Genomic DNA, 21,188 nt, shown 5'->3' with positions numbered 1-21,188 from the left:
GTATTTATTGAATATTATATATTTTTTAAATGTAACCTTTAACTAGGCAAGTCAGTTAAGAACAAATTCTTATTTACAATGACGGCCTACACGAATCCTATCAATTAAAATTAACAATTTGGGTTTAATACAGGGGCACAACTTTCACTGGGGCGCAACTTTCACGTGTGTCCCCCCCCCCCTCCCCCATGCTGAAATTGCATTTTTGTCCCCACCAGTTTTATCATAAGAATGTGATACAAAACGAGGCAACGATGTGCTTTAGGACCATGTGGACGCTTCCGAGCGTCGGGTAGGCTGTTTGGAGTGTTTATCCGACTGCATTTAAAAATACAAATTATGTTTAAAACCAAAAGTGTGCCCCTAGTGTAATCAATTAGCTACATTTTTCAAATATCAAATTATATTTCAACAAAATAATGTCGCAGGAATGCTAATCTTATCCGTTTACTACAGAAATTATTTCAGAACAATCTGAGATGGTGGGTGGCATGGCTTGCTGAAATGACATGGAATGACCCTGTCAACAAGTTTCTTTCTGTCACACACACACGCACACAAAGAGCACGCACACAAAGCGCACACACACAAAACACTCACACCCTCTTTATCTCTCTGTTCAGGCAAGGTCATGGTTTTTCATTGACAAGAGACAGACAAAAATAAAGAGAGAGAGTGAAAGAGAGTGACATACATTCTGTAACAAAACGGTGTTACTCAGCTCTGTGGTTTTGTGTGATAATCTTGTGGGACACATTTCCCTCAACACCTGACAAAATGTTGTCATCTGCAGACTGCAGTTTCTCTTATACAGATAAACAAAGACAGCACTCAGCACTCACTTACACACAGCAAGACACAGTTATAAGCCCACTAAGATTCAGATATATCAGATACACGCAAACCCACTGACACACACACACACACACACTGAGTTGAGCTGGGGCGCGTGGCTGCCATTGTGGGTGAATCCCAGCTTGGCTCAGCTTTGCCTCGCTGGCAGCCTGCCAAGCTAAATATTTCTCCTGGACGAGAATGTACAGACACATTCACAGCTCAGCGCCAAGCTACGATTAAGCAAAGGGCTTCCCTCGAGCCAACTAGGTGTGTGTGTGTGGGAGAAAGAGAAAGAGAGAGAGAGTTAAGGAGGTCAACTATAGCAGCGGGAGCAAAGAGAGAAAGTGATGATTAGTCCCAGCTGTGACGTGACACAGCGAGAGAAAGAGGGATAGAGAAAGAAAGAGAGCGAAATAGAGACAGGGACATAACGAAGGATGCGGTGTACCTCTGAGCACCCAGGGTTAGAGGCTGGTAGGGGCAGGGCACAAGGAGTGGGTGGAATGTGTATGTCTGCTGTGCTCAAAGGGTTCTGATCCCCCCCCCCCAATCACATCCATCGTCCCACACACACTTACACAGCTTTGATGAGGAGTGGGCTGCATCACTGTGTGTGTGTGTTGGGGGGAGGGGGGGGGGACAGGAAGAGTGTGTAAGTGTGTCTGTTTCGCGTAAAGATCTGAGACTTCTGGGCACAGCGGAAGTGTGCCACTACAGCTAACCCTGCTCAGCACGGACTCCATTACCATAGGGATGGGGAGACTCAGTGGAGAGAGACTAGAATAGAATAGGGGAGAGAGATAGAGAGAGAGATAGAGAGAGAGAGATAGAGAGAGAGAATTGCGGAAGAGGGAGGGGGTACTGTACAGACCCGCATATCAAATGGGATAGGGCTACAGGGGCTCAGTCAAAGCTCAACAGGTGCTCACGCTCCCCCTTCACTCAAACATGCAGGACAGATATAAAACATTGGATTCAAATGGCTTCCATTTTCATTCAAACATCAAATGAATGTCCTTTTACTTGGAACGATTTTAAAAGCACTGGACAATTATCGGCATAACAATTTCATAATAACTATAAAAACATACTCAGCCCCCAAAAAGAAAGTAAATGTAATATAGTAAGTAGTCAAACACATGCATAAAAATTCCAATAAAAAGTCGCAATATGACTAGGCTACACAGGATTTGCCTTCACCAGACCGCTTCTGGTAATCCAAGCCACATATTTACATTATTGGCCTACCAATAAAGATAACTTTTTTAAAGGAAATATTAGGTATTTTATTACAATTAAATGTGTTTACGTTTTACAACAAAAAGAATGACCAAAAATATCATCCAAACATTTGGGTGCAATTTTAAAAATAAAAACGTTCATTAAATAGACTAATCCTGATCAAATGTATTTATGCTTGATGAAAAACGATTCCTTTAAGAATATTTTTCTACCAAAGAATTAACGGCAGGACAGGGTAGCATATGGTAGGCCCGCCTCTGCCAAATAAATAGGCTACTTATTTCAATGTCTTATATTAATCAATTTCACATTACAAAGACATGACTTTGTAACTATTGCCTATTGATTCATTGTCTCGTCAGTTATCTTTTAGCAGCCTTCACAGTGGGTGCAAAGGGATGAAGGCGTCTAAAACTTTCTCGACATTTAGGCTATCCTAAATGAACATGTTAATTTCCTTTAAGCACACTGCAAATGTTGGAAACGAGAGGTGTTACTTTAACAATCGCTCCATCAGTTATCGAAAGCGTCGGCGCAGGGGAGTTTGTTTTGTTAATTGCCTGTCTTAATCCTAATTACAGTTTTGGGTGGAGAAGATTTGGGCGCGGAAGAAGGGGTAGGCTACTTTGTATGTAAACTGTAGACTACAGATTCACCTCGACAATTCCATAGTATACTCGCACTACAAAGAGAAACGATCGGACCTAGACCAGCAGCGCCTGAGTTTGGAAACTGGGATAAGGACATCTTCCAGCGCTCCGCGGCAGCAGCTCCATAACGCGGACAGGTAACAGAGCTTTCACCCCGCTTCGCTCGCCTGGCGACAGTCCCTGCAGTTCGATAAACAACATTGAATAGTCTACATTTATTTGCTACATTGTTTAGTGTAGGCGAAAAGTTTGTCCTGAATTAAGACAGAGCAGCCGACATCACGTTTTGTTGCATTTCATTTACATTCTTCTACCTTAGGTTTTGTTACGTTGTGTATGTAGCCTATAGGTTATATAGCCTATCGCCATAACAAACATTGTATCCTAATTTAATGTTAGGCAGGCTATTTGCTTAATAGTAGGCCTACAGAAACTAATCCAACACAGCCTAACAATCTATTTTTGCAAATATTCGCACTTGTTTGGCTAAATTAAATAATTTTCTGAAACTCATCTTCCCTTTTGTTGCAACTCTGAGTCGAAAACCCCCCCACTGAAGTGTGTGTGGTCATTCAGTTAAGAATGCGATAAGGAATTGAATAAATCACTGAATGACCCTGCTTTGAATCGAAAGTGATTGCATAGGGTACATGACTGGAAGTGCGTCTTGCGTAGCCTACAGTTCAGTCGTTTTACATTCTTTAGCCCGACAAAGAAGTATGATAACAACCCTATATTTTGACTAGTTGACCTGTTAGCCCCGTTTCGCTTCTTATCCGACAGTCTCATCCTGCACAGGTTATTCAATGTCCTGATTCGAGCTTTACACCATGTCGTTCGCTAAACTGGCCGTTTTTAACAGTTGAACACCCGTTGCGCAACGCTTTGCTTGCTGTCACGGGCACGGGGGTATGGTACACACGCGTCTCGGTCCATTAGCCTCTATCTGTCCAGTGTAACACATACCACAACCTGACAACTACATAAACATTGCTTTTAAGTACAGCTGTCGTGGGCGGTAGTTGGGCTATAGCAAAGACCCTAGGATCATATGTCCTATTGGTTTATGATTTGTTGCCTACTCTGAAATTTGTCCGATGACGCAACCGCTTTGGAAGGTTGTGTCATCACAAAGTGTTGTGCTCGTCATTGTGTGTGATGCTGTAGGCTAATGACTTCCTGCACATTGCCGAAAAGAAGAGGCATGTGATTCTGGTTGTGACTGAGAGCACGTTTCAGATTGTTTACGGGATTGCACTGTGAACCTCGGTAAACATTTACCTGCGGAAAAGGTCTGCGAGCTTAAATAGTTCTCTCTATTTAGTGGTTGAAAGTTTCAGTTACAGTTTCTAGAGTTGAGTCCGTTTTGCCCAGGGTATCAGTCACACACACACACCCGTTTCTCTCTGTGGAAAACAAGAGAATCTCAGTCATGTTACTTACACTATTATTGTCATTCTTCGCGGTATAGTTCAGTCTTTGAGCTAATGCAAAATTAAGATTTCATAAGTCTAATATTTGGGAAATGTGGATTGATGAGTTATGAAGCAAACATTGTAGTATTTTGATTACAGGAAGTGATGAAGTCATTACATCATTTGACGTCTCTATTTGGAATCCAATCGCTGCCTGGCCTGAAACGTGTGTGATGGGATAACTCCCACCCCCCCTCCTTCCTTGCCTCATTGTCAGCAGTGAGTGAGCCACTGGCCTCTGCTCTGTTTGCCTCCTTAATGAAAAGTACAATGCAATCAGTGGCGTGTGCCAAATAGACCATGATTAGCTCTTCCTCTGGGTTAAGGAGGGTGATTGTCTGGTGGTGGTGTTGATCGTAACACACAAGTGTCCGCCGTGTGGACAGTCCCTCCAGATGGCTGAGGGGGGAGAGTGTGTGTGTGTGTGTGTAGCTGCGGTGGATTGGCAAGATTAGGAGAGCTACTGCAATGCCCCAACCCCACCCTGCTCTACGCTGTAGGGGGGCTCGACCTGACGCATGCCACGTGTCCACACACAGGTCCCTCAGCCCAACGGGATAATGGTTAGGTCTAACCTCCATACTTCCCCCCTAATGGCTCCTCCATTGAGGGATTAACTCTTTCCAGAACAATACCCAAATCCACTGTGCCTCCTCTGCTCACACACACTTTTTGAGGGAAGTTCAAGCGGATACAAGCTTCGTTTGGCACACTCCACATGACATGGTCGATAAAAAATCTTCTTGCTATGATCTTGTGAGAGGCATCCCGTAGACCGGAATTAAAACATATTGTGACAAAGGGGAGAAAATCAGTGACACACCAGATCAAGTCTCAAGATAAGATCCACTGCTGTTGTAGGGAAAGAATGGGGAAGTTAGAGAGTTTGAATATCACACACAATGTGAATAACAGTCAGGGCCACAATGTGAATAACAGTCAGGGCCACAATGTGAATAACAGTCAGGGCCACAATGTGAATAACAGTCAGGGCCACAATGTGAATAACAGTCAGGGCCACAATGTGAATAACAGTCAGGGCCACAATGTGAATAACAGTCAGGGCCACAATGTGAATAACAGTCAGGGCCACAATGTGAATAACAGTCAGGGCCACAATGTGAATAACAGTCAGGGCCACAATGTGAATAACAGTCAGGGCCACAATGTGAATAACAGTCAGGGCCACAATGTGAATAACAGTCAGGGCCACAATGTGAATAACAGTCAGGGCCACAATGTGAATAACAGTCAGGGCCACAATGTGAATAACAGTCAGGGCCACAATGTGAATAACAGTCAGGGCCACAATGTGAATAACAGTCAGGGCCACAATGTGAATAACAGTCAGGGCCACAATGTGAATAACAGTCAGGGCCACAATGTGAATAACAGTCAGGGCCACAATGTGAATAACAGTCAGGGCCACAATGTGAATATCAGTCAGGGCCACAATGTGAATAACAGTCAGGGCCACAATGTGAATAACAGTCAGGGCCACCATGTGAATAACAGTCAGGGCCACAATGTGAATAACAGTCAGGGCGTTTGAATGAGAAATGGACAGTGTAGCCAGTACTTCTCTTCTTGTGACAAGCAGGACCGTTAAGCTGTATCTGCTATGAAGTCAATCAATTTTGCTGGTTTTTGCCTCTTGTTGCAGAGGGAACCAGGAATTTGGAATGGCTGCTAATCTCACCTGTGGTTTAGCCACCCCCACCCACTCCACCCACTCTCATCCTCACCTCCTTTCTCTTCTCTTGCTTTTCATAATCCCTACCTCCTCCTGATGTGTTGGCACCACAATTCTGCTCAGCTCTGTGTGTTACTCTTAGCCCTGATAGGAGCCCTCTGTAAAACTAACAGAGACAGGAGGTCCCCATGCCCTTCTTTGTGTGGCCCTCTTCCTCCCTCCCTCTCTCCTCCAGGCACGCAGGCCACATTAAATACCCTCCTCGGCCTGCGCATAAACAAAAAGAGCCATTTGACTTCAGAGCAGAGGGACCCCTCCCTACTCCCCCAGCCTCAGGCCTGCCTGCGCCCCCTCCTTCCTTTACAGTTTAAGCAGAGAGAGGGGAAAGGGATCAGGAGAGCCTAGTGGGGGGGGGGGGGGGGTGACAGGGGTGCTTATCTGTGTCTGGGCCCAGATTGTTCCCAGCCAGCAAGCTGGTAGGGATGGACCACATGTGACTTTCAAAGGGGAAAATATGTTCTTTTCGCTCTCGTTTTTTGTTTAGTTGAAATCTTAACTTGTTTTTCTGGAGGGAGTGATGTTTTTTTCGGTAGGGGTTGGTTGCTACAGAGCATGGTCATGTAGACCAGCTGGGGTGCAGATCGTGTGTGTTTGGGGCTGGTGGGTCGTCTGTTGGCAGGAAGGAGTAGGTAGTGAGTGATGTGGTCAACTCTCTGTCACTGGGGGGGATTGAAGACCCGGTTCTGTCTTTCTATCCCTCCCTGCCCTCCTCCCCTGCCTCATGTTTTATTTTCTTCATTATCATTCTTCATTAGCCCTCGCTCCACTCCGCCCCACTCAAGACTGATGTCAATCGAGGGAGAGTAGGGGATTTCCAGTTGAATTCCAGGACACGATTGCTTGCTTTGAGTGGTCTTTGCTATGAGGATCTGATACAGACAGAGAAAAAGAGGGATAGATGGAGGAGGAGAGACAGTGTTTTGTGTTGTATTTAACCAGGGTCAGCAAGCCCTGGTCCTTTTATGCCTCAGTTTTAGAGGTCGACCGATTATGATTTTTCAACGCCGATACTGATTATTGGAGGACCAAAAAAAGCCGATACCGATTAATCGGCTGACCACTACTCAGTTTATTACCAGAGGCAGAGAGACCGAGAGAGAGGGAGTGTGTTGGTGAGACTGAGTCTAGAGGTCAGTTCAGTGTCGCCCATTGGGGGGGAGGGGGTAAGAGGAACGTCCGTCCGCGGCTCTGTGCTGGGTAAACTTTAGAGGGGCAGTGAGTCACTGTCACAGGATGTCCTTCTTCCCCAGGAAGACTCATAACCCCCCCCCATCTATGTGTGTTTGTTGTGGGGGTGTTGTTGATATATAACAGTTGCACTGTTACACAACAAGCACCCATGTTGAGGGAATATGTTTTTGAGACTTTGATTTGGAACTGGCAACCTTTTCTAATTTTTTTGAAGTTTATCGAAGACTGCAGGAGAATGTTTGAATTTATGTTAAGGTGTGTGATGGTACTTGTATGTGCCAATTGATATGGTTGTGTGTGTGTTTTGTTTTGTGCGAAGCAGCGAGAGCTCATGCCTCAGGTGAAAGCGCCTGCTATTTCCATAGAGCAGTGTGTGTGTGCCTGCCTGCCACTGCTACCCTGATTGAGCTGCAAGCGATTGTGTTCCTCATGGTGGTGGGCGGTCCTTGAGAGGGGGAGTGGAGAGAGAATGAAGGAGGGACCACTGAGTGAATCAACATCTCCCTCACTTGTCGAGGGGCAGTCAGTTAAACAGAAGGCACTCACTGGAGCAGACACACACACACACACACACACACGCTCACACACAGCACTCGCACTCTGGAGTAGCGCTTGGATTGGAGGGGGAGAGGGTGAACTGCACCTGTCCCACACGCACACATAAACACACTCACCCAGGGGATAGATCATTCGGCCCTATGTGTGGCTGGGACCAAAGCTTCTCGGTGAGTACGCTAGTCAATGGAGAAACAGAGACATGTAGAAAAAAAGGTATTTTGGTATTTTCACTTTATTTTAAGGAATACATTTATTTAATTTTTTCCTAAATGATATTATTAGTTTTGAGGATTTTTAAAGTTGTGTATTAAATGTGTTTTGCTTGTAATAGTTGAAATAATACTTTTCTAAATGAAGCCAGTGACAACGAATATGAAGGTTTATTTTATGACTTATTTATGTAAGTCAAAGTTTTCTCCTTGTTTGTCTGGCCACTCCATTATGCAATGAGTTTGTTAAACTTTCAGTATATTGTTGAATATAATATTTAAATGCAATCATTTTGAGTATTGAGATTGTGTTTAAATTGTTAATAGCTTATTGCAGTTTGTGTCCACTTCAGCGGAATTGTTTGAATAATTAAAATTATAAAATTGTCATTGGTTATAGCTTGCTTAAATTTTAATTTTGTATTTATTTTAAACTATATCAGTAGTGTTTATCGAATATTTTAACAGAGATGTGTATGTGAGAGTTGAATAAATCAGTTGCTTTTGGCCAGGTTCTCAGTTTCAGTATTCGTTTTGCACAGCTGTCATAGAAATACTTCTTTATTAGCAGGAACAGATTTTGACTAGTGTTTGGTATTATATTTATCTATATATTTAAATCCCTTTAAAAGGATATTCATGATATCAATGTACAATAAATAATATCACAATATTAAATAGTTTGAAATGATCTACTCTACATTGAAACGGAAAATATCCTATTTGAATTATCATTTCATGGATGTAATTATTTGGGATATTTGTAGTACAATTTTATTTTAAAGTAATGTTGGAAAAACATTTGAGAAAGTGATTTGTTGTTCTGTTACTCTTCTGGAAGTTCATTAATTACGCTAGTCTCTTAGGAAGCTGTTTTGTTGACTTGAGTGAATTTTGTTGAGTATAGGGTCATATTTAATTTGGTCAAGGCTTGGGGAATTTTGTCAAGCTTGTAGTTGTGGTTTAGTTTTGGAGATTGTTGAGGGTTGAGTAGATTTCTGTTGGGTTTAAGGTAGGTTTTTCCTGAATTATATGTGAGTGAGTGACGGTGTATAAGGTTGCATTTCAGTCTATCATCGGCCTTGAAATTTGACAATCATTGTAGCGTGTGATCATTCATTCTACGGACACTGTTTGTGTTGTGGCACAAGGATGTATGTGTGAGATGGTCTTGGGTGGGGAGCGTTTGAAGTTTGTTTGCTGGAAAAGTTTGGCGCTCCCTCCCCACTGTCCCACACACACACTTGGATGATTTGCCTGTTCCGCTGCTCTGCCACTCTGCTTCCAATTTTAGGTCCATTCAGACGTAGACAGGACTTCCTTCCCCTGTTTGTGACTATTTTTCCACCCTGGGGAGAGAGGGCTAGGCACAGTGAGAGAGCATGAGGGAGAGGGGGATAAAGAAAGATATGTGAGGATTAAGAGACTTATGTTGACAGTTTGGCAAGGAGGGAGAATGAAGAAGGGTAGGCTAGAGAGAAGTAGAGTTGGACAGAGAGGGAGAAGGGTACAGAGGGAGGGTAGAGAGACCGAGGGGTAGCGTGGCTGGCCCTGACCTTATGCCAGCTTACATAGCCCACGGAAGGATTGGTTAGGCCGTGTCAGCCTATCTGCACAAGTCATTGGTCAATCCGTCTTGCCCTGAGACACTAGCTGGATCCGCATACAGTATATAACACATACATACTCTTGGGTCACAACTCATCTGTAATAAAAAAAGGAATATACTTTTCACTCTGGATTCAATAAGTGTTATTTTTTTTTTTTTAATGTAACTTATTTGAATAGAGTTGATGGTTTCCTGTGAGTGTTTCCCTCTAAGTAGAGAGTAGTGGGGCTCAGACTGTCCTGGGCTAGAGGCTAGTGGGGTCGGTCGACAGTGGCTCTTGTTCCCACAGAGAGAGCACAGACACTCTGCTTAGTCAGCCAGTCTCAAAGGAACTCGCCACTCACTGACTCATACTGGATAATAACGCTCCCCTCTCTCTCTCTCTTTTTCTCCCCCTTGTCTTTCTGTTCTCTCTCATCTCTCCCCTTCAAATTTTTTCCTTTGTCCTTCTTCTCTCCATCTCTTTGTCTGTTTCGCTTTATCTTATTTTCTCACTCGCTCTCTCTTATCGGTTTCCCTTTCTCTCAGGCTACCTCTCATAGCTCGGCCATGTTGACTACTGAGGGGGCCCACACCGTAGAGCACGACAACATCAAAATGGACACCGAACCCCATAGGGACACGGGATCCAAAATGGCCACCGACACAGACTCTAAGATGGAGGAGGCGGACATGATGAAGTGGACGGAGGCGGAGTTTAAGAAGAAGTGTACCTACATCGTCAAGGATACTCCGCGGGAGGCAGTGATGGAGAGCGAGGGGTTAACGAGAGCAGAGGCTTCACTGCCTCGTAACCTGGCCTTCAAACAACTAGCTGATTCCAAAGAGGTAGGAAGACACATACATATATACATACACACACACACACACACCATCTGTAAACCCATATGCTCCCCGAACTCACATGACTCAACTGTAGGTAATATATGACAGCAGGAGAAGTCTCAGCCAGGGGGGATTGTGGTGAGGAGGGTGTCTCGTTGTAAAAGATCACACACTGGAGCACGGCGATGACCTGTGTGTGTGTGTAATCCCAGTGTGGAGGGGAATTCTCTCTGAGGTGTGATGCAGGTTGCTACAGAGCCTCCACAGTGAGAAATGAGCTCCCATCCATCCATGAAGAGTCATTAATCATACTTAGCCCTGCTGTTGACGGGAGATTCATCAACACATCCTGATAACCATTTACCCTCCCTGTCTCTGTGTCTATCCCTCTATGTTCTCACACTAATCAGTCCTACACTAGACCAGACCCAGCTCCCCCTACCTACATGCCTACCTCTGTCCAAATATCAACCTCTTCACAACCCAAACTCATCCCCAGTCAGTCTAACTGTTGAACCCTGTAGAATAAGTGTGACGAGGGGTCATGAGATTAGGTGGGGAGCATTTTGTGGTTTTAACCTGATTAAGACCGCATTATTTGGTTGCAATGAATAGATTTTCACTTCATTGCTCATCTGTTTCTTATCACTGTGTGTGTGTGTGTGTGTGTGTGTGTGTGTGTGTGTGTGTGTGTGTGTGAGTGAGAGAGTTTCCCACCACGTTTGTTTACAAGCTGATACGGTAGCCGTCAATATTTATCACCTTCACAGAAGCGACCACTAAGATTGATAGAGAAAATAAGGAGGAGGAAAATGAGGATGTGGACAGAGTATAGCATTACCAGTGATCAAAGGATATGGACTTAGTCGTGTAGGGAGCATTGTAAAGTCAGTTAATAAGTTATCCTCAAAACACCCCTAATCTTGAGAAGTGGTCTGGCCCTGGGATGGAAATGGGAAGGGGGATTTCCCAATCCTTTAGGGAGGGTGTTTGTGTAGGATATGCATGAAGGGGATAAGGGCGTGCGTGTAGACTGTGTAGGGGGTTTGGTGAATACATCAGAGTTGATCATGGTTAGGAGATTAGCTGAACGTCTAGGTTTGATAATCCTTCAGACGGATGCACTTCCCTTGCTGTTCTTCCTTCCTCCCTCTATTTCAAGCTTTTTTTTCTATGATTTTGAAAGGAACAACAGCGCTTTAATACTCAGGTGTGGATCTCATTCTCCTTTAAGGTGAACAGTCTATTGAGATGAGTTGTTTTGATGTGGTAGGGTGTGTTGTGTGGTTAGCAGAGTGGGTGTCGTAAAGGGTGTCAGGGGGAGTGGCCCTGTGGTCAATTAGAAAGGAACAGAGACAAGGTGAGGCAAGAAGGGGGGGAGATGCTTTGTGGCATAACCTGGGTGAGATGGCGGAAATTTAACTCTTTCCCTCAGTGTCTAACTCTTCCAGTTGGCACTGGATAAGGGTTAGGTGTGTGTTTCTCTATGTTCACACACTTAAAACACACAGCAAATGTGGCTTGAGGAAAAAGTGTGACAGTCAAATTCCCAGCCTAGGCCACAGATGTTTCTAGTACAGAGTAGTAATTAATCACACACACACACACACAGAGAGAGAGACAGCCTTGTTTGTTGATTTGATCATGATGATGGGTTCTTCCGGCCGTCTACATGTGAAGACTGTGACCTCCTGGCAGGATGTGATAACGTAAATCCTCTAACCACCGAACATACACACACTGCAACTAATGGTCTTTATCTCTGTCCTGTAGGTGATTGGAGTGGCCAGCAGAGAGTACATCCCCAAAGGAACATGCTTCGGCCCCCTGGTGGGTCAGAGCTACACTGCAGACAGTGTCCCCAAAGACGCCAACAGGAAGTACTTCTGGAGGGTGAGTGGTTTTCCCTCCTGTCCACTAACACACACACACACACACACACACACACACACACACACACACACACACACACAAAGAGAGCAAGCGCTTCACTTTCAGTAAAAGACAGCCACAGAGGAAGAAAAACAACCATAGGTCATTTCCTGTTCCACTGACTGACTTAGTGACGTCACGGCCAGGGTCTCTGCGTTCTGAAGAAGTTTTTGTGTGTTGAGACGGAGAAGGGGTTTTCTCTCTAATCATTCTGAGACTAAGGCTCTCCGCTCTGTGTGTGTGTGTGTGGTACATCCTGTGAGTATGCAGTTTTATACGCATACTTGTCGCTGTAACACACACACACCCTCAACACCTATTTCATCATGATAAATCTGCCGGGTGAAGCCTGTTGTTCAGTAGTGGTTGTCTGATCAGTAAGTGTGGCAGCTAGTACAGTAAGAACTGTAGTGGAACGGAGGAGGAATATGATGTCAGTTTTACACTGTACACAGGAACAGTGCTACGGTGTCATCGTTCCGGGAAGTGACAATGTAGCACTCGCACACCCTCCCCACACACACAGGCACTCACCTAGATTCAACAACATCCCAAAGCAATGTGTTCCATTCATGTCCCTCGCTCAGGCAAGCCACAACAACAGAGTTATAGACCTTTCTCTCTCTCGATGATGTTGTCCACAATCAGATAGGAGAGAGAGTGGTCTGAGTGGAGAGAGGGGGAAGAGTCAGAATGAGTGTCGGTGACATTGTCGGCGTGACGTATTCTGACTCAACTCTTTTGGACGTGTATAAGAGAGGCTCCTACTCTGTGGGTCTCGCCATCCCTCAGTCTGTCTGGAGTGGAGGGGGAGAGATTTAACTTTACACTTTAATGATATTACACTCACGCTGCTGTAAATATAATTCGTCAACATATTTAGCCGTTACTCAGCACTGGTTTTCTGGAACGTTCTAAACTTGCCATTGAGGCTTCCTTGCCCGTTAACCTTTGACCATTTCCTGACTCTCCGTCTCCTCAGATCTACTCGGAGGGCGACTTCCACCACTTTGTGGACGGCCTGGACGAGGAGCGTTCTAACTGGATGCGCTACGTCAACCCGGCCCACTCGGCGGGGGAGCAGAACCTGGCGGCGTGCCAGAATGGCACGAACATCTACTTCTACACAGTGAGGGCCATCCCCCCTGGCACTGAGCTGCTGGTGTGGTACTGCCCAGAGTTCGCTCACCGCCTCCACTACCCGCCCTCTGGAGAGCTCATGATGCAGAAACTCAGTAAGTCCTATCATATGAAACCTTATTACATAGATGTTATACCATAGTAATAACACTAAGTTATATAATGATAATCATACTGTATGCAATGATTTATTACATAGTAATAACACTGTATCCTTGGAAGTATAGTGCACTATTGGTATTATGTTTAACTTTCTATGGTGGTCGTGTGTGTGTGATTTTATTTAGCACCTACTCAGTGTTGGTGTGTGTCGTGAGAGTGTATATTTGTGAGAGCCTGACAGTGTTTCTGAGGGGAGCCACGTCTCCTCCCTCTCTGAACATCTGCCTGGCATTAACACACACAGCCCCTCGACCTTTCATCTCTGCCAGCGCCACCATTGCATGTGTGTGATCACTCTAGTCATGAAGTAAATAGTCTAAATGCAAATATGAATATGTGTGTGAGGAAGCAAAAAAGAGTGAGAGAGAACCAGACAGAGTTAGAAGGGGAGGGAGGTAGGAGCCAGCATTCTGCCTCCAGGTGTGGTAGGTAGGTAGGTAGGTAGGTAGGTAGGTAGGGATGGGAGGTAGGAGCCAGCATTCTGCCTCCAGGTGTGGTAGGTAGGTAGGTAGGTAGGGATGGGAGGAAGGAGCCAGCATTCTGCCTCCAGGTGTGGTAGGTAGGTAGGTAGGTAGGGATGGGAGGAAGGAGCCAGCATTCTGCCTCCAGGTGTGGTAGGTAGGTAGGTAGGTAGGGATGGGAGGAAGGAGCCAGCATTCTGCCTCCAGGTGTGGTAGGTAGGTAGGTAGGGATGGGAGGAAGGAGCCAGCATTCTGCCTCCAGGTGTGGTAGGTAGGTAGGTAGGTAGGGATGGGAGGAAGGAGCCAGCATTCTGCCTCCAGGTGTGGTAGGTAGGTAGGTAGGTAGGGATGGGAGGTAGGAGCCAGCATTCTGCCTCCAGGTGTGGTAGGTAGGTAGGTAGGTAGGGATGGGAGGTAGGAGCCAGCATTCTGCCTCCAGGTGTGGTAGGTAGGTAGGTAGGTAGGGATGGGAGGAAGGAGCCAGCATTCTGCCTCCAGGTGTGGTAGGTAGGTAGGTAGGTAGGTAGGTAGGTAGGTAGGTAGGGATGGGAGGAAGGAGCCAGCATTCTGCCTCCAGGTGTGGTAGGTAGGTAGGTAGGTAGGTAGGTAGGGATGGGAGGAAGGAGCCAGCATTCTGCCTCCAGGTGTGGTAGGTAGGTAGGTAGGTAGGTAGGTAGGTAGGTAGGTAGGTAGGGATGGGAGGAAGAAGCCAGCATTCTGCCTCCAGGTGTGGTAGGTAGGTAGGTAGGTAGGGATGGGAGGAAGGAGCCAGCATTCTGCCTCCAGGTGTGGTAGGTAGGTAGGTAGGGATGGGAGGAAGGAGCCAGCATTCTGCCTCCAGGTGTGGTAGGTAGGTAGGTAGGTAGGGATGGGAGGAAGGAGCCAGCATTCTGCCTCCAGGTGTGGTAGGTAGGTAGGTAGGTAGGTAGGTAGGTAGGTAGGTAGGTAGGTAGGGATGGGAGGAAGGAGCCAGCATTCTGCCTCCAGGTGTGGTAGGTAGGTAGGTAGGTAGGTAGGTAGGTAGGGATGGGAGGTAGGAGCCAGCATTCTGCCTCCAGGTGTGGTAGGTAGGTAGGTAGGTAGGTAGGTAGGTAGGTAGGTAGGTAGGTAGGTAGGTAGGTAGGGATGGGAGGTAGGAGCCAGCATTCTGCCTCCAGGTGTGGTAGGTAGGTAGGTAGGTAGGGATGGGAGGAAGGAGCCAGCATTCTGCCTCCAGGTGTGGTAGGTAGGTAGGTAGGGATGGGAGGTAGGAGCCAGCATTCTGCCTCCAGGTGTGGTAGGTAGGTAGGTAGGTAGGTAGGTAGGGATGGGAGGAAGGAGCCAGCATTCTGCCTCCAGGTGTGGTAGGTAGGTAGGTAGGTAGGGATGGGAGGAAGGAGCCAGCATTCTGCCTCCAGGTGTGGTTGGTAGGTAGGTATTGATTCCAGTTCCCCGGGAGATGCACATCTCCTGGGGCAGAGAGACACAGGGGCCTGGGCCCCCTCATGGTACTGGCCCCTCTGGCTCCTACTTTTTCTCTATGGCCCCTGTAATTAAACCACCCCACTACCACAGGGGCCCCTGTTGACCTGGGAATGACATCATACTTACCTTTCTCTTCTCTCTGTCTCGGTCCATCTCTCTCCCTGTGTCTTTCTCCACTAACCCAGTCATAGTTGAACCAGACGTGTGTTTGGTTGGTTGTGTGAGTCAGCAGAACTGGCTGGTCTGAAATGACTGAACTGGAGCTCTTCGCACACTCGCTCTCCTCTTTGTGTGACAGCTGTTGTTTTTCTCCATATTTGTGTGTGTGTGTGTTACGTGCTTACACAATCACAATCAGCCTTCCTTAAAACGACAATAAGCTTTGCACAGACATATGGCACCTGTTAGCATTTCCTGTTCTAAATGTGTATGCGTTCAAACGCATACTATCCTACTCACACCCTCTCCCTTGCATGCAAGGACACACATACCCGTAGAGGCATTTCATTCCAACACACTCTTTTAATCTCAAAAGTGTGTGTGATGTGCTGATGGCTCCTTGGCCCTTCTCCCTAATTTATTTGGCACTTTAAAAGTGGAGAGACGGAGGGAAGAGAGGAGAGGAAGAAAAGCGTCCCCTCCATTGACTACTTGAACTTCCTGGCGGCGGGGCCGTGCTGACAGATTGATATCTCCAAGATGGCCACCCTGTTTGTTTTCTGTAAGAGAGGAGGGCTGGGAGTGGTGTTATCTGAGGGGGAGGACAGGGAGGAGGAGATGGGGAGGCACTGATAACCTCTGTGTTTACACACTGCCGCTGTAGTGGTGTGGGGGTCACTGTGTGTTTGTGTGAAAGTCTGTCGAGTAATTAAGTGCTGGAAAGCTTAATGTGTATACACGTTAGTGGACACACACACAGATTTGTGACCCTGTAGTAAAAGTTCAATGGGTAGTAAATGGATGGGATTATTGATGTCCACTCTAAAATCCCGACTCTGATGGAGGTTTAACAGGTGAGGATGTGCTAACCGACATGCAGAGGCTTTTAGCTTGTGTGTAGCCTGGAAGCGCTTGCAGTAATCCCATCTTTCATCATGTGGAGGTGACAGTAGGTGCAAGGGAGGAGGAAGCTCTCCCAGTTAACCTTTGACCTGGAAACAATAGCAAACGAGAAGGAATCCTGGGTGGTTGTTTTTACTTCTACCTAAAGGACTGATAAGTCAGAAGGTGTAGGATGGGAAAAGTGTGTTTTTGTGTTAATGGAATGGGATTGAAGGGTCCTTCTTTGGGTTGTGAGTGTGCATGCTGGAGAGGATGAGCATACATATCATTCACAGGCCTCTTTTGTCAGGAAGTGTCAAGTGTGTGATTGAGAGAGTGAGGTGGAGAGGGCAGGTTGAGGCCAAACTTGAGAGGAAACTTTCAATCAGCCCTGCCCCCATTTGGATTTTATCTTGATTTTTATCTGCCCCCAGACCACCACCTCCTCCCACACACACCCTGCCCAGAGGCAGCTGTCACGCCTCACTTCCTGTCTTTTAGCCCCCCATGATCGTTCGTCAAATCTGTCGCGCTAATTGAACCACTGGGTTACAGTGTTCTTAACCCCCCCCCCCGTCCCCCTCACACACTACAGCTGAAAGGTCATTATTTCTCCTAAGCTAAAGACATGTCTAGATAAGTTTTTCCTGTGCGCACTTAAAAATATTCCTGACACCAAGTCAAAGGGAAACGTGGTCTTCAGTCAGAGGGAGGACAGTGTGTCTGACCTCTCTCTCTCTCCCTCTACAGAGCAGTCTCTGCTGGAAGCTAAGCAGCAGGCCAGTGAGGAGCATGCCAGCAGCAGCACCCCAGTCAAGATAGAACACAGTGTCTCCTCCATCCTCAGGGGCCCCACCACCTCCAGCAAGAAGGAGCCCAGCCGGCCACTGGCCACGCGACCCCGCTGTGCTGACAGCCCCGATCGGCCCCTGTACCCCCGAGCCCTCTACCCCCCATTCCGCCCCCACCCTCATCTAACGGAAGAGTTCCTGAGCCTTAAGACCAGCCCGGTACAGATTGGTTACACAGCAATCAGATCACCAGGCAACCAGTCGTCGGCGACCCCGAGTCCGTCGGCGAGGAGCAGTCCGGAGAGTAGCCCCCACGGTAGCCCTGCATCTGCCCAACCCACACCCCCATCCTCTTTCTACCGCCGAGGTTTGGGTCCCTTCCCAGGCTACTCTCCGCCAGCCGCCCCCCTTTCCTCGCCCTTCTACCCACCCGGCCCCCACTACTCCCCCTACATGCTACCCCACCACTACCCACTACCTGTCGGGGGCATGTTTCCAAGAACGTACCCTCTCTTCAGCAGCCTGCTGCCCCCCCACATGCCCCTGCTGCCTGGGGAGGCAGGGAGAAGGTTCTTACTACCTGACTCCTCCCACCCCTCATTCTCCACCCACAGGGACTTCCTCCTCTCCGCCCCCACCAGTGCCTTCTCAGCCGCCACCACCCTCAAGGATAAAGCCGGCCCCCACTACCCCCATCACCCCTACTCTGGCCATGCTCATCCTCACCCCCACGGGCACCCCCATGCACCCACCAGCAGCTCCCCTACAGCGGGCACGGCGGCCCCTAGTGAGCGCATGCCCACCAAGCCTACCTCAGCCTTACTGGGCAGCGGCCGGCAAGAGGAGGCCATGAACCTGAGCAAGATGAAGCGTGGTGGTGGTGGCTCTACAGGCTACAAGACCCTGCCTTACCCACTCAAGAAGCAGAACGGCAAGATCAAGTACGAGTGTAACGTCTGCAGCAAGACCTTCGGCCAGCTCTCTAACCTCAAGGTGAGACTGGAGACATTCTGTTCGCTCCCTTCATTCCATGCATCCAGACTACTTTGTGTTCCCTTGCATTGAACCCAACTGATGTAGCGTTGTGTCCCTGCTGTGTGTAGGTGCACTTGCGTGTCCACAGCGGTGAGCGACCCTTCAAGTGTTCGACCTGCAGTAAGGGCTTCACCCAGCTGGCCCACCTGCAGAAACACTTCCTGGTGCACACTGGAGAGAAGCCCCATGAGTGCTCGGTAAAGACCACCACCAATTCTATGCTAGCCGCTAAGTCTGTTAAGCTATCTAGCTGCAGCATATACATAAGCAACGCTGAACTTCCTCCTCTAACCCTTGACTTGTTCTCTTTCCCCCAGGTGTGCCATAAGCGCTTCAGCAGCACCAGCAACCTAAAGACCCACCTGCGCCTCCACTCGGGTGAGAAGCCCTACTCGTGCAAGCTCTGCCCTGCCAAGTTCACCCAGTTTGTCCACCTCAAGCTGCACAAACGCCTTCACTCCCGCGAGCGGCCACACAAGTGCCCCCACTGCCACCGCCACTACATTCACCTGTGCAGCCTGCGGCTACACCTGAAGGGCTACTGCCTGGCTGCCGTCACCTCCTCAGGTGGCCCCACCCCCAGCCCCTCCACCCAGGAAGAGCTCCAGCACATCAATGAGGAAATTGAGCGCTTCGACATGAGCGACCACGCTGAGAGGCTGGACCAGCTCCAGGGAGGGGTTGAGGTCGAGGCTGTCCTGGAGAAGCAGGTCCTGGGGATGCTGTGGAGGGAGATGGACCTCAAGACCTCCGGCTACCACCACCACAAGGGCGGCGCCAGTGAGCTCCAGTCTACAGGTTACGGCCTATACAATTCAGTCAATGAGACGTCGGTTATCAAACAACTGCGCCGAAGCAGTCCACTTCTTCCCTCCAACGTCACAATCAAGCAGGAGTCCGAGGAACAGGCTTGAGCTCACCTTTTGAAGGACGTTGAGTCAGACTGTGTGGCTCTGAGAACTTGGTTAGCAGGAGCAACGAGTGTAAATATATTTTTGATGGTTGTAGCGACTGGGGTTTTCAAACTTTCAGGGACTTCTGTACTCAGGGCTCCAAGAGACACTGTACCCAGACTACATAACTGTTCCACTGTGTCCTACACTTAAGACATGACCATCATCCACCCTGGATTTCATATCATTATCATTAATATTATTACTATTATGTTTCTTTTCAAATGTTATTTTTGTTGAATTTATTATATAACCTTCTTAATTTATTATGCAATTATTCTGTCTTCGAAAAGCAATATGTGGAAGTGATGTTTACAATGACCAGGTAATTCATTGTAATTTACTGTTTGTTTTTCTGATTTTGATTTCACTCTGGGGCCATTTCTTTGTAGATACTTTCTCTCTCTGCCTGTATCCGTCCTGTGTGACCTGTTGAGAAGCAGGGGCGCCTACTTTGAATTTTTTTATTTATTTAAACAATATAGCAGGTTAAAAAGGGTCAAAGGTCGCAACTTTGTTTTGCCAAAGGTGAACACAAACTGTTGATTAGAAAGAAAAGGTGTTGCTTGACCTTCTGACCCTTCCAGCAAGCTTCTCTATGTCCACGCTCATCCTGAGCTCTACAAAAAAGGGCTTTTTTTGTTGGTTTTGTTATATATTTTCAACAACGGTTACCTCAGTGTGTGTATGATTGTATGCCTGTGAGTATGTGTCTTTACGTTCAGAGGGAAGCTGAAGGCGAGTGTGTTTCTATTTATTGCTTTTGCTACTTGAAGAAACCAAAATGAACTGGAGTGCAGCGCCACGTGATCCAAAGAGCAGGAAAGTCTGCTCAATATGTAGCATATAAAGACTGCGAGTCTGGGAATCCTTCTCCCCCAACAGTCCAAGGGAACTTAAACACTGTCAATAGCAAAAGGTGACACAGTAAACCTTCTCAAATGGGATTTGTCGGATTCGAGGCTAGTATCCAAAGTTTACTTGGCTTTAGTTTCAAACACACCAAAAAGAAGACCAAGAGAATACTGTTTGTCTGTGATGAAGTGTTAGCTCTTTAGCTGTGGTTTTGTAGTTTTGTTTTTTGTTTGAGAAAAATGTATCCCCCTTCTCGTTTTTAAGTGGCACAGACCAAAGCACCTCGGCCTTCTTATGCACTGGCCCCTCCCCTTTATGACTTAAGTGCCGGTGCTTGCTCCTTCCACTATTCAATCTGATTGGACTGTTATAATGGCTTTAAGATTACATATGGTTTGTCTCCAAGGCAACTGTGACCTCAGGTCGGGGACCTGGAAGCAGTTGCACATCAGCCCCCATCCCCTTGCTTTCTCCTATCTCTTATTTTTCTCTCCCTCCAACCCTGAAGTACGACCAAAGCATCCCCTTTCGTCTTTAGCCCTAGAGGAGAAAATTTGAAAAAATACTGTCTCTGTTTACATACTCGTTTACATAGTTATTTATGTGCAAAATGTAAATTTATGATAAATGTCCACAGTTCTAATCTGACTTTTGTGTGAGTGTTTTTATTTGCCTCCTGTTTTGGGTATTGCGCTTTAGGAGAAGGAAGTAGCAGACAATAGGGTCTCAATATTCTATGGCTTCTTGTAGATCATGTTGCTTCCACCTCTCATGTAGCCCCAGATCAGTGATCATGAAGGAGAGATAGCTAGTTAAAATTAATGAGACACCACTTTGCCTCGGACAATATGAGGCATCATCAAAGTGGTAAGCATATGCCTTTTGGTTTAGATCAAGACACTGGAAGAAGTGCCAAGGGATGGAATGTATGGAGAATAGTGTATTTAGAAGATGCATAAACCTTTCATTGACATCATAGATTTCTATGTATGTTCTAGTCATGCA

At 46.9% G+C, this 21,188-nt stretch overlaps 1 protein-coding gene across 2 annotated transcripts; it reads left to right on the top strand.

The window, feature by feature from the left end:
* Window positions 1-2,794: 2,794 nt before the first annotated feature.
* LOC115176816 (PR domain zinc finger protein 1) lies at window positions 2,795-20,831 on the top strand. 2 transcript variants are annotated; one of them, XM_029737141.1, is made up of 7 exons: window positions 2,795-2,866; window positions 10,053-10,352; window positions 12,123-12,242; window positions 13,264-13,516; window positions 17,300-18,333; window positions 18,444-18,572; window positions 18,693-20,831. In XM_029737141.1, exons 2-7 carry the CDS (start codon window positions 10,074-10,076, stop codon window positions 19,287-19,289), a joined length of 2,412 nt encoding a protein of 803 aa, XP_029593001.1. In that variant the 5' UTR covers window positions 2,795-2,866; window positions 10,053-10,073; the 3' UTR covers window positions 19,290-20,831. The 2 variants fall into 2 exon arrangements, with proteins under 2 accessions (XP_029593001.1, XP_029593000.1); XM_029737140.1 differs by lacking the exon at window positions 2,795-2,866 and adding an exon at window positions 7,618-7,873.
* Window positions 20,832-21,188: the final 357 nt, after the last annotated feature.

The sequence above is a fragment of the Salmo trutta genome, chromosome 37, assembly GCF_901001165.1.
Source record: "Salmo trutta chromosome 37, fSalTru1.1, whole genome shotgun sequence".
NCBI classification, from domain to species: Eukaryota; Metazoa; Chordata; class Actinopteri; order Salmoniformes; family Salmonidae; genus Salmo; species Salmo trutta.
This window is presented reverse-complemented; position numbering and strand designations above follow the sequence as displayed.